Here is an 11,904-nt window from a genome sequence, read left to right as displayed (position 1 = left end):
AGAGGAGGTGTGCATGGATCCAATCCTAGTCCCAGACTTCATCAAGACTTTATAACTAAGGGATTAGAACAGCACTTAATCGCTGACCTTTCCTTCCTGTCCATCTGATTCCAGCAGTTTTTGTCTAAGGGAGTATTCTGAAAAGAGAAATCTGCCTGAGAGATTGGGAAAAGGTGTGGAGTGCTTGAGAAAAAGGTTCTGGGTGTCATTGGAAGATCAGGATAAAAACACTGTTGAATGGCTCCCCACGATTTGTGTTATGGTGGTGGAATGCACTAAATGAGCATTTCACTGGATTTGGATCTGCCATGGAAATTCCACAGAGTTTCTGCAAGGGCTGGGGGTTTTCTCTGGGTTTCTGCAGGGCCTGAGGGTCTGACCTGACCCAGCTTAAGGCAGCTCACCTTGCCATGTCCTCTGCAGAGGCTCTGTTGAAGCCAGCAGGATCTCAGGCAGAGGGAGGAAAGGCTTTTTGCCCTTCAGGATGTGGTTAAGTTGTTTTTTCAAAAGCAGGGGAGGGTTGGTGCTGCCTGGTGGAACTGAGTCAGAAATGGTGACCACAGCATCCTGCCTGTTGCTTGTGAGAGGGCCATGAGCTGGGGAAGGTGTGTGCTGGGCTCTGGAAGGTAAGAACCAAGTTGCTATGGAAACTATCACTGCATCAAACCACCCGATGTTATTGCCTGGTGGCCCCTTCCCCCTATCAGAGAGTGCAAAACAACAGCAGGGTTTCTTCTCTGATGATGTGAGCATTGTCCTCCCTCATGCCTTCAGCAAGGACTCTCCTCACTGAGGCTCTTGAATGTGCCAGAGACACTTCCCTGCAGAGTCTGGAAAAGACAAAATCAGCCAACAGGGAATCTGCATTATCAAAGCTGGGTTTCTAATCCCAGTGGGCTTTAGGTGACTTGGATTTCAGCTGTCCCCATCCTGCTTTGGAAGAAAAAGCACAGAAACCCCACAGCGTTTTGGCCTGGCAGTACTTTATTTTTTGTCACTACTACAGGAACCTAAAGTGCACATGAGACACATTTGGCAGAAGAAATAGAGGCTTCATAAAGAAATGAACATTTTCTGTTTGAATTCAATCACTTCAGATCCTACACAGTTCTTCTCATCTGCAATACTCACTTGATGTTATTAAATCTGTCTAAAACCCAGAGCCAGGAATGGCAGCTCCAGGGCTTGAATTCTCTCAGCAGTAATACTCCACTTCTAGAGGCAGTAACACAACATGCCTGGCAAAGGTGCTTTTAAAAGGCCACAGGTCTAGAGTCAGCACTGGAGTTTTCAAAGCTATTAATGCAGGTTGGACACTTGTGTGCAAATGCCAGAGGAGTGGGGAGATCTGCTAAGCAGGAGGATGAGGATAAATTCACCCTCCTCAGTCCTCAGAGGAGAGGAAACAGCAAAAGCACTTAAAACTCTTCAGTGTAAATCAGCTGGCCAGGCAGGAGTGAAGAGGATTCAATGTCTTGAGGGGAAGGTGCTGTCTTGTGTCCTGGCTGGTCTCTGTCAGCTGCTCTGCCCCTGCTTGTTCAAGCCACTTGTGCTGCTGGTTCATGTTCTTTCCTGCTCTTCTTCGGGTTCCTCTTGCCTTCATTCCCCGTGACTGAAGAGCAGAGGGAGGTTTAAAGTACATTTAATGAAACTGGGCCTATGAACCTTTGTTTGATGGCTGTGTGCTCCTTACCTCAGAAAAGAAACAACTTGATACTCATGAGGGCATTGAAGGCGATGCTCTTTGCCAGCAGGACTCTCAAACCCAACACAGCCATGGACAGCATGTTCACTCTCTGCCCGTCAGGATCTGCTCAGTGACCAGAAAAGAGGAGAGAGATCATGGTCTAGGTTTTGATGTTGTGATCGTGGCAGAAATTGGAAAAACCCCAGGTGACCCAGAGAAAGGAAGAGCAGCAAAGGAACAGACGATAGAGAACTTGGCAAGAACAGGGGAGCCCAGGGTCAGTGTCCATTGCTTTTTGCTTCCTGGGGCTTGTGTGTAACTGCAGGAACAACCTTGGAACAGCAGCTTGTGTCTGCTGAACATGTTGTGTTGTGACTCCTGTGCCCTGGAGAAAAGACATTTCCATGCCTTTATCCCCCAGAGAGTGATGGGACTGTACAATGTGTTTGGGTAACTCACCTTGTGCAGAGGTGTCTGTGCTGTTGCAGACCCTCTTACTGGCCCCTGTTACTGGTTCTTCATTCTCCTCTTCTGTAGCTTGATAAGGAAAAGACATTTTAATCTATATCCATGTTTTATAAATCATTAAAAATTTGTTCAGGTGGCATTTGCCGTAGGAACCAGGGGAATGAGGAGACTGGGCCTCAGCTGGTCAGGATTAATTCCAACATTAATTTCAGGCGAAAAGTCCTCCATACAATTGCAGGAAACAGTAGAATTCCTGCAGTGTTTTGGTATTATTTTCTGAATGATCTTCAAGCCTAAAAAAGCAATACCTCAAAATATTTAGTTTATTTATTTAGTTAAAAACTCTAACAAGACACCCCATGTTTTAATTTTTTCTTGATATTGGAAAGGCTGTTCCAGCTTCTACTGCATGGTGAATATTAGGTACAGGGTAAAATGTTTAGTCTCAAGGAAATTCACGTTTTAAAAAAATAGAGTCTGTCTTTCTTATTCTCCAAAAAAAAAGCATCTCCACATAATTAAATAGTTGAAAGCATTTCTTCCAGATGCTTTGAAACATCTTTCAGCTCTCCCTGCTGAAATACCAAACGGCTTTCTCATTTCTGCTGCCTGCCCAGGGCAATGCTGTCACAAAGGAGAACACAAAGCCCCACGGGTCACTGTCTCCAGAAATAAATGACAGTTGTGCCACCAAACTGTACCTGGCTGTGATGTTATTGCGCTGTTGGCAAATTTGGCTGTGCAGGTCACCTCTGTGTCTTGTGTCACATTGACCACCTTAATTGCATTGTACAGCCCCTCTGATGTCAAAATGGATCTGCTCTGTTCATACACCACCTCCGTAGCAGGCATCTCCAAGCTGATGTTCTTTGTAATGAAGTTCCTTGCCAAACAAGCTGCTTTCCCAGTGCTGCCACCTTCTTTCAGTTTCCTTGATTTCATCACAATGACTTGAGGGAGGGAAGTTTTTGGAATATCTGTAAAGAAAAGCATGCTTTGGACGGGACTGATTTTACCAAGTGCTGCCTGACTGAAAATTCACATGTACTCTAGCTGTGAATAATCTGTATTCATTTACTCATTCTCATTTACTGTCTTTTATGTCATTATTCCTTGCCATTAGAGGTACAAGTAAAGAAACAAGATTGCTTAAACTCTCACCCATTCTCTCTTACAAGAAAACTATTGCTCTCAATAGTATGTAGTAGCAAACAAATCATTGTGATTCCATGATTTGGTTTTCAAACAAAAGACATTTGCCTCCAGGTCAGGTCGTATGTGGAAAATCAAGGGTGATATCAAAAAGCAATGTCAGCACTTAACTCAGACAAACAATTTGAATTAGAGTAAAAACATGGTACTGAAAGGAATCATTCAGCAGCCTTCCTTGCCAGAAAGGGCTCAAGCTTCTGCAAGGCTGTCAGACACATCCACAAAGATTTTACATGTCTAGCTTGACAGGAGTATCCTGAGGGGTCCCCTGAGATAAAGAAGGTGCATTAGGCTTTCCATTTGGTGTGGTGATTGCCTGGCAGTCAGGTCAAGAGATCCCTCAGGTCTAACATTTTGTTCACCCTAGGATACTGATGGAAGTTTGATCAAGGGTCTCTGATTTTACATCCTTTCCCCATCAGCCCCATGCCACTGCTGAGGAACTGAGGTGAAAGCCAAATTGTGCTCTGCCACAACTTCATGGGTCATGTCCTGACCAAACAGGCAGAACTACACACTTAAAATGCGTATCAGTATCTCCCAAAGGAATTCAGAACCAAAAGGGAAACGTTTCTCACATCCTTGAAATTTTGGCTTCAACTTAGTAAGCATTTCAGCAGACTCAAAAGGGACTTGGATAGTTCAGGCTCAATGTCTTTTACTGTCCAGCAGAATCCCAGAGTCTCTGTGCAGCTCTGAACATTTCCTGTCTTTAGCTAGGAAAAGAAAACCATCAAACAGCATTTAAAGAAGAGGTCTTTCTTCAGAATGATATCCTTGCATTCCTTTGTCCCTTTGGAATGGAAAGTGCACTGAGATTGTTCCCAAATAAGCATTTATTCCCATGCAACATATCCTACAGACATGGACAGATATTAGGCAGCACCCAAGGCAGTGCCATGCCCTTCTGGAAAGAGAGCAGGAGGTTTTAGGGATGTAAAATAACATGCAACATTCTTGCCGCACTTTAAAGACATGCTGACCACTGTAAACACAGCAACAATTTGTGAGGGATGCCCCTGAATCTTTAGGATAACACAGATCAACTTCAAAAACCCTACTGCCACCCCTACATTCTCATTCCCATAAAAAACCTCGTATTGACGTGTGCCTCTTTTGTACATTGTGGAATTCCAGATAAAGGTAGGAATAACTAAGGCTTCTTATAATCCCTACTCCCCACACTGGTCTTTCCAGAGCCCACACAACCTGGGAGCCAATTGTCTTTCATTCCAGCAGTTTATTGGATATCAGGCACTTGTGAGAATTTAAGCCCAAGGCCATTTAACCTCCTTGCTCCTCCTGTGTCCCCAGGCCAGTGGAGTTACTTCCCTGGGGACACACTCAGTGTGGTGCTGGCATCCAAGCAGAACTTCTCAAACCAGGCAGTTACAGATGTGTCTCAGAACTCCTCAGCAGTGTGAGCTCTTCCCTGAGCTCTGCATTCCTGCCCCAAGCCAGTCAGTGGAAATCCACTGGAGAACTGGACACTTGACAGTAAATTTGAGTCAGTGCTGCCCAAGCTGGGAAGAAGTTATCACGTGCTAAGCAGAGCCCTGCTGGCGTTTGGGGATCATGGAATAATGGTGCTATGCACAGTCAGCCCAGGTGTTCCTGGGAAACCTTCCTGAGCAGATGCAAGCTGAGGATTTGGCTTGAAAGCCTGGCTGGAAAGCAAGTGCACTCAAGAGATTGTTGCAGCTGCAAATTCTTTCATTGAACCCAAACCTTTGAATTCCTTTTTCACCCCCACCTCAATTTTAATTGAAATTTGAGAAATAAAGGAATGTCACTTACTTGGTACAACTGTGAGTGTCGTCCCTGGTCCAAATACAAGGTTTTCTGTACCACACTGCTAGGACTCATTCCAATAACCCACTCTTTCCACATGGTATTCAAAAGTTTTGTAAAAATGGGCAATGAAAAGCCATTAGTCCTAATTATCCATGGGTGCAGGTTTATGAGGAGATCCAGAGGTACATTTACTTCCAAAACTGGAAAAGGAAAGAAAGTTAATGGAATAGTTCTGTGATTTCACATAGCTTGATTGAGTATAGAATTTTAAACTTCTCCTTTTCTTCCACCTTTTAGAACCCCCATGAGCTCTTTTATACATCCAGGGTAAAAGGCAATATAGAAAGAATGTTCTATTTTTTCTTCTTTATCCTTACAATCACCCATCTCCTTTTTCTCCCAAAATATCTCACCTTTTTTCCCTCTTTCTGTTTTTGTACAGGTCCCTATGCTGTTTGTATCGTTGTGATATCCCATCCACCCAAACACAGTGATACATTTCATAGCAAAAACTGTCTCTGTTCCACTACACAGAATTTTGGATTGTACAGGCAGTCACATGACTTCCTCAGTGGTTTAAGACCCAACGTACCACAGGAGGAAACACCATATGGCTTTCAAGGAAGGATCTAAAATAATAGCAGAAAGGTTGATATGTAAGTGAGAACTTGGGGATTACATGGCAGCTCTGAAAAGTCTGAGAGAGTTAAGCTGCACAGAAAGCAGGAAAATTACCAGTTCTTCACACATTATTTCCAAGCATTCCTTGCAGTGCAGTCTATTTCCCCTACTTCTCTTCTTTTGGGTACTAGTGGTAGTGTGATGGAAGTCTTGGGATGTAGCAGGCTGGCTCTGGGGGTGTTGGGAGGAATGGATTAAGAGCAGAAGAGTCAGAAGGATCATAATTTGCTCACATGATCTTCCAGCTCAGAATTACCCTTGACAACCCAGGGATAAATGCATCCAGGAATTCTCTAGCATGGACCCAGTTTAGACGCCAGTTTTTGGGCAGTATTAAGTGATTGGATAGAGAATGTCACAGTGCAGCACACAGGTGTTGGGTCATTGGATCACTAAGGAAAATAAGTTACTTGGCATTTGTTGATTGGGTAAACAGAGATATAAAGGACCTCGAAAAAGATTTTTGTTAGCCATTTTGCACCTTTCTATCTTCGTGCATGTAACTCCTTGTACCCAGTATACATGTAATGTAGATAAAAGAAGAATAAACAGCCAGGTCTGAACAAGAGAAAACTGCCTCTCTCTCATCAATCTTCTGCCCAAGGGGAAAAAGAACCCAACTGCAAGTGTCCCATCAGGACATGCAATGACTGGGTAGATGAGATGTTTTTAGATTTGCGTTTTTTTTCTCATTATCCAACTCTAACTTGATTCACCAAGAATTATATTTCTTTCCCCAAATCCTTGTGTTTTCTCACGGTGACAGTGCTGCGACAGCTCCCTGTCGTCACCTTAATTCACAAGGCTTAATTGCATATTTATCCCATGCCTAATTGCAGAGGACAACTCAGACAGCAACTTGCTGAGCACCTGGAGGACAACCAAATTCATCACCCCTTCTCAACTCCTTCTTCCTGATCAGGGCCTGTGTAGCAGCCACACAGAGCAGTGTCATCCCTGCTGATCTGACCTTCCTAAACAGCCTGGCTGCATCCAGCACAGCACTCTGGAGGCTCCAGGAACACATCTCCATCATCCCATGGCTCTGCAGCCAAGGCACAGAGGAAAAATGAGGCTGTGCTGGAGCCCAGGCAACGTGCATGAAACGTGCACCTCCCCAAATAAATAGCCTCTGCAGTTCCCAGAACAGATCCTCCTGTACCATAAATGGTACCAGCCCTTCTGCCACCCCTCCCTCCAGTGGCTTTTTAGTCTCTACTGGAAGGCTTTTCTCCCTTCCAATGCCACTTTTAGTGCCACCAAGCCCAAGAGGGTTGTTTCCTGCACCTGCTGTTTCCTGACAAGAGCCCTGGGGAGCAGCTGCAAGAAAGAAATGCTGAGAGATCCGTTTTCCCCATCTGTCAGTTTTTGATCTATTCTGCTACAGAGCTGCTCCAGGGTGATTCTGGCTCCACAGTAATACGTTGCTTCATCCCCTTGCTTTGCTGCCAGGATCTGCAGTGTGAATATGTTCTTGGAACTGTGAAGTGATACCTTAAAGCGATCTTGGAAATCCTCTCCATAGAAATCACCCTCACGGTAAATAAATTTGAGAGAGCCTTTTGGGCCCTGATGGTACCAGTACATGTAGTAGCTGTTCATATCACCTCTCTTCATGGAGCACTGGAATGTGACTGCATCTCCCTCTTGCACAGTCAGTTCCCTGGGGCGCTGCTCCAAGGCCATCTGGCCAGTGACAGCTGCAGAGAGCAAGAACAAGCCACAGTCACTCCAAGATTCAGCAAAGGTCAGGTCAATGCTGGTGGGGTTTGGAACGGCACTGGACAATTGGGAGGATAAAATGCTCCTCTTCGCAGCCAGCTGACACAGATGGGCAGAGCTGGCAGCAGCTATCAAGGCTCACAAGGAAGAAGACACCACATTCCCCTCCCTGCTTTTTAGTGTCAGACAGGAAGTTTTTTTCTGATTTTCCCCAAAGCAGCAGGAAGGATTTGCACCATGGGAAAATAAATCCCTTTGTCCTTGCCAGGACAGGATGGCGAGGAACCCACTCTGCTGCCCCTGCAAGTGCTCTAGATGAGCAGAGGAAAGACAAAGGCCTGTCACGGGCAATGGGGCTGGGTCCCTGTGCTGCCATCCCCCAGCTGGGCTGTGCCACAGGGGCCGCAGTGCCCCAGGAGCAGTGTCCAGTGCCAGGCCAAAGCGCTGGGCCCCAAGAGCTGAGTGCAGCAGGGAGGTGCCCTGCGTGTGCCCAGGCTGCAGAGGAGGCAGCTTGGATGGAGGTGCCGAGCTCCTGGCCAGAAGAGGAGCAGGGCTGCTCTCACCGTGCTCCACAGGCACGGCTGGGCAGCTCGAGCCGGGGACCAGAGCCGGCTGCAAGCGCTCAGCACAGCTCCCCAGAGCCGTGCAGAGCCCAGGGCCACGCTCAGCCCCTGGGGCATCAGCCCTTCCCTTCACTTACCTACAATGGGCAAGAAGCCCACGCACAGGGCACTCCACATGGCCAGGCCCGCTCCGTCTGGCCTCTCTCCACCTTCTCTCTGCCTGCACAACAGCTCTGCCCAACCCTGCCCTGCCTGGGCCTCTGTCCCTGCACTCAGGCCCACTCCCTGCTGGTCCCTCCCTCAGTCTGTGACAACAGAGACGGGGAGAGGTGGGGCAGGAGGAGCAGAACTTGAAGCTGTTGGTGCCCTTCTGGGTGCCTCTCATTCTGTATGGTGCAAGAACAGACTGTTTGTTGGGAGGAAACGTTGTGGTGGGCAACATGTGACGTGTCTCTGAGGGGCCAGCCCTGGCCTTTCTCTCAAGAAGTCTTGCACGCTGCTGCTGGCACTTGGGAGTGACCAGGGAGGCTGTCAGCTTGCCCTTCCCCTGCTCCCCTGGCCTGGCTCTGCTGAGCTGCTGCTCCCACATGGGACACCCCAGGATCTCAGCTTGGCTTGGCCAGGCCACCCCTGAGCCAAAGTGCTCCTCACCCGTCTCTCTGCACTCTGGCCCAGCAGCCAACTCACCCCCCAGTGATGACTCTTCTCCAGCTGCCTCCTCCCGGCACTGCCCTCCCAGACCCCTGCCCAAGCAGCAAAGGCAACCCAGGAATCTGCAGGCACCTTGTGGAGTCTCCATGCTTGGAGATATTCACAAACTGTTTGGCCATGATACTGGGGAAGCGGAGCCTGTGGAGAATCGGGGTGGGAGAGGGTCGATTCTGAAGGACAGCAGTGCTTGCGAAGGAACCACGGTGGTGCCATTTGAGTGCAGACTGAGGGAGGAAGGGAAAAAGAAGCACTAGAGATAAAGGCCAGTGATTAATTGGTAAGAAATGATCCCACACCTGATTTCCCGTTGTCCCTCTGCTTTTTAGAGAGCATAGGCAGAGAATTCAGGAATGCAGCTTTGAGGATGAGCCTGGGAGCAAACAGGGATAAAGTGATAGCAAGGCATTTTGTAATTGCTCACAGTTCTACTGTTAATCAAATTGGCAATAAATCAGAATCCCTGCAGTGTGCGGTGAAGGCCAGGAATGCCTGTGGTGCACAGTGATGGCACCTGACTTCTTGGAAACAGCCTTGAGACCCACTGGCTCCCTGCCCCTGGCAACTTTCACCTTCCTGCAACCTCTGCCAGACCCTGGAAGGTTTGTGCTAAAGCTCAGCTGCATTCGCTGTCGCCGTGGGACAGCACAGAAGTAGCGAGCAGAGTCCTGAACTTGCAGGGACCGCAAAGAGAGATGAACTTCGGACCGGGAATTGTCCCGGGAAATCTTGGCCCGACCTTTCACTGCTGCCCCGTACTCCTTTGTACTGCCCGAGGGGAAGCTGATAAGGGACACCCACTCCAGGCTGCCTCCGGGTGCCTGACGGTACCACCAAATTCCGTAATTCCTAAAGGTGAAGCCGGACCCGCGGCAGGAGAGGGTGACGGAGTCCCCGGGCGCTCGCAGCCCTCCGCCGGCCTCCTGCAGCCTCGGCTGTGCCCAGAGCCCTGCGGAGGGAGAGCGCAGCAATCGGGCAGGGAGCGAGCACGGCCCGAGGGCGCTGTCCCGGTGTCCCGGTGCCCCCGGGCCGGCACAGCCACAGCCACAGCCGCCAGCCCCGGCCCACAGCCCCTGTGTGTGTGTGTGTGTGTGTGTGTGTGTGTGTCTGTGTGTGTGTGTGTGTGTCTGTGTGTGTGTGTGTGTGCCCCGGCCTTTGCCCGTGTTCCCTGCCGTGCCGCTGCTCCTGTCCTTTGGCCGCTCTCTGCCCTCGTCCCTGGCTGTCCCTCGTGCTCCTGCTCCCGCCTGTCCCTGTGGCTGTCCCTCGTTGCCCGGCCCGGGCTCGCTGCCCTCCCCGCCCGGCTCTCACCTGGCGGCCACAAGGCCAAGGCCAAGGGCAGCAGCCACGGCCCCAGCGCGGCCGCCATCGCTGCGGGCCCCGGCTCCGCGGCAGCCGCACAGGAGCCGAGCGGAGCCGCGCTCGGGCCGCTCCCGCCCGGCCCCGCCTCGCCGGGGCAGCGCCGGCGCCTCTGCCCGCCCCGACACCCCCGCCCCGGGCCCCGGGCCCGGCCCCGCCGGGCGGGAGCAGCGCCGGCCGCGGCCGGGCCGCGTTCGCAGAGCAGCGCTGCGCGCTTGGACAGCGCCTTCTGCCAAAGCCAGCCCAGAGCTCCGTGGGCAGCGCGCCCGCAAATTCGCCCTCGTAGCACAAAAGCTCACTGGGAACCGGGGCTGCCTTTGGCAAAACGCTGCCAGCAGCTGAGGGAGGTGAAGGCTCCTCTCTCCTCCGCACTGCTGAGGCCACCCTTGAGCACGGGGGGCACATCTTGACTCGTCCTAGAAGAAGGCATTGGATTTACTGGAGAGAGGGCACTGAAAAGCTGTGGAGATGATAACGGCACCGGAGCACCTGTTGCATGAGGAAGGGCTGAGAGCTGGGAGTGTTTTCCATGGAGAAGAGGAAACCTGGGGCTGGGGAGAGGGAGATTCTCTCTCATCGGTGTACAGAAATACAGAGAGAGGTTTAAGCCGCAGAAAAGTTTGGGTTGGAAGAGAAATTTAAAGGCCATCTAGTCCAGCCCTCCTGCTATGATTACAGATACGTGCAAGTTGATCAGGCTGCTCAAGCCCTGCCCAATCTCTTTTCAGGTTTGGAGCAGACACAATTTCTCAGGACCATCTTTATCATCACCCTAAATTTCAACAATTTCTTCCTTCAATCTTTTTTGCATCTACCTTCTTTTTGTGTTAAACTCGTACCCTTTGTGCAATCACTGCAGGCTGTGTAAGAAAGTCTGTCCCCACATTGCTCTGGAGTCCTCTTTGTATACGTGAGGCATCTTCAAAACTCACCCCTTGTGTGATGCTGTGAAAGGCTCTCAGGCACACTCATGTCTCTGCAGCTGATACGGGCCAGGGAGAAAACTGACTTTGCCTCCTCAGTCACTTGTTTGCCACCTGAACAGAGACACAAGGACCCTGAGCAGAGAATCTCAAAGGGAATTTATTGGTTTATACTTTGCCTAAGGTGTGCCCTCACCTAGTCCATGGCAGATCCTCCTGCAGAGAAAAGCAGGTCAGATGTGTGCTGATCAGCAATTGCTGCTCACACAATCCCTGAGTGTTTGTCCTGTGCTGGGTCCGTACACCCTGCTCCCGTGCAGGTGGTGCAGACGAGTGGTCAGTGGTGCAGGAAAGTACATCCTTCAAAACCCAGGCTCCATCAGGGAGTGGAATTTCTCCAGAATTCTGCCTGATTCCACTTCTGGACAGAGGTCAGTGTCAGGTTTCACTGAAAGATAAATCATCTCATGTTTTGATATGGAGCATTCTGAGGTGGGAAGAGCTGCCTGGAGGTGGGTGATCAGGGCAAACCAGCCCAGGACAGAGCTCAGAGTCTCAGGCACTGCTTCTTCTTTTAAGCAGGAGAATATTGCACTTAGCTCTTGCCTTTCACAGCTTTTTTCACTGAGGACTTCCAGAAAGAAACTGTGCTACAGGAGTGTTGAGGACGACCCTGTGTCCTCCTCAGGCTTCAAGTTTCAAAGCTGGAAAGAACAGGGAAAGCTGCAAATGATACAAAAGAAATTTAGGGTGGGAAAATGAAAGACACACAGAAGAATGAGGAGAGCTG

General features: G+C 49.6%; 1 gene segment (V, D, J or C); it reads right to left on the bottom strand.

Annotated features, from left to right (window-relative positions):
• Positions 1-5,271: 5,271 nt before the first annotated feature.
• On the bottom strand, positions 5,272-10,276 carry LOC111940149 (Ig heavy chain V region C3-like). The segment is given in 4 exon segments: positions 5,272-5,361; positions 7,337-7,542; positions 9,575-9,784; positions 10,144-10,276. Coding segments are annotated over 4 exon segments (486 nt in total).
• Positions 10,277-11,904: the final 1,628 nt, after the last annotated feature.

The sequence above is a fragment of the Cyanistes caeruleus genome, chromosome 27 (assembly GCF_971803275.1).
Source record: "Cyanistes caeruleus chromosome 27, bCyaCae1.hap1.1, whole genome shotgun sequence".
NCBI lineage: Eukaryota > Metazoa > Chordata > Aves > Passeriformes > Paridae > Cyanistes > Cyanistes caeruleus.
The sequence above is the reverse complement of the archived record's forward strand: the minus strand, read 5'-3'. Positions and strand labels throughout refer to the sequence as shown.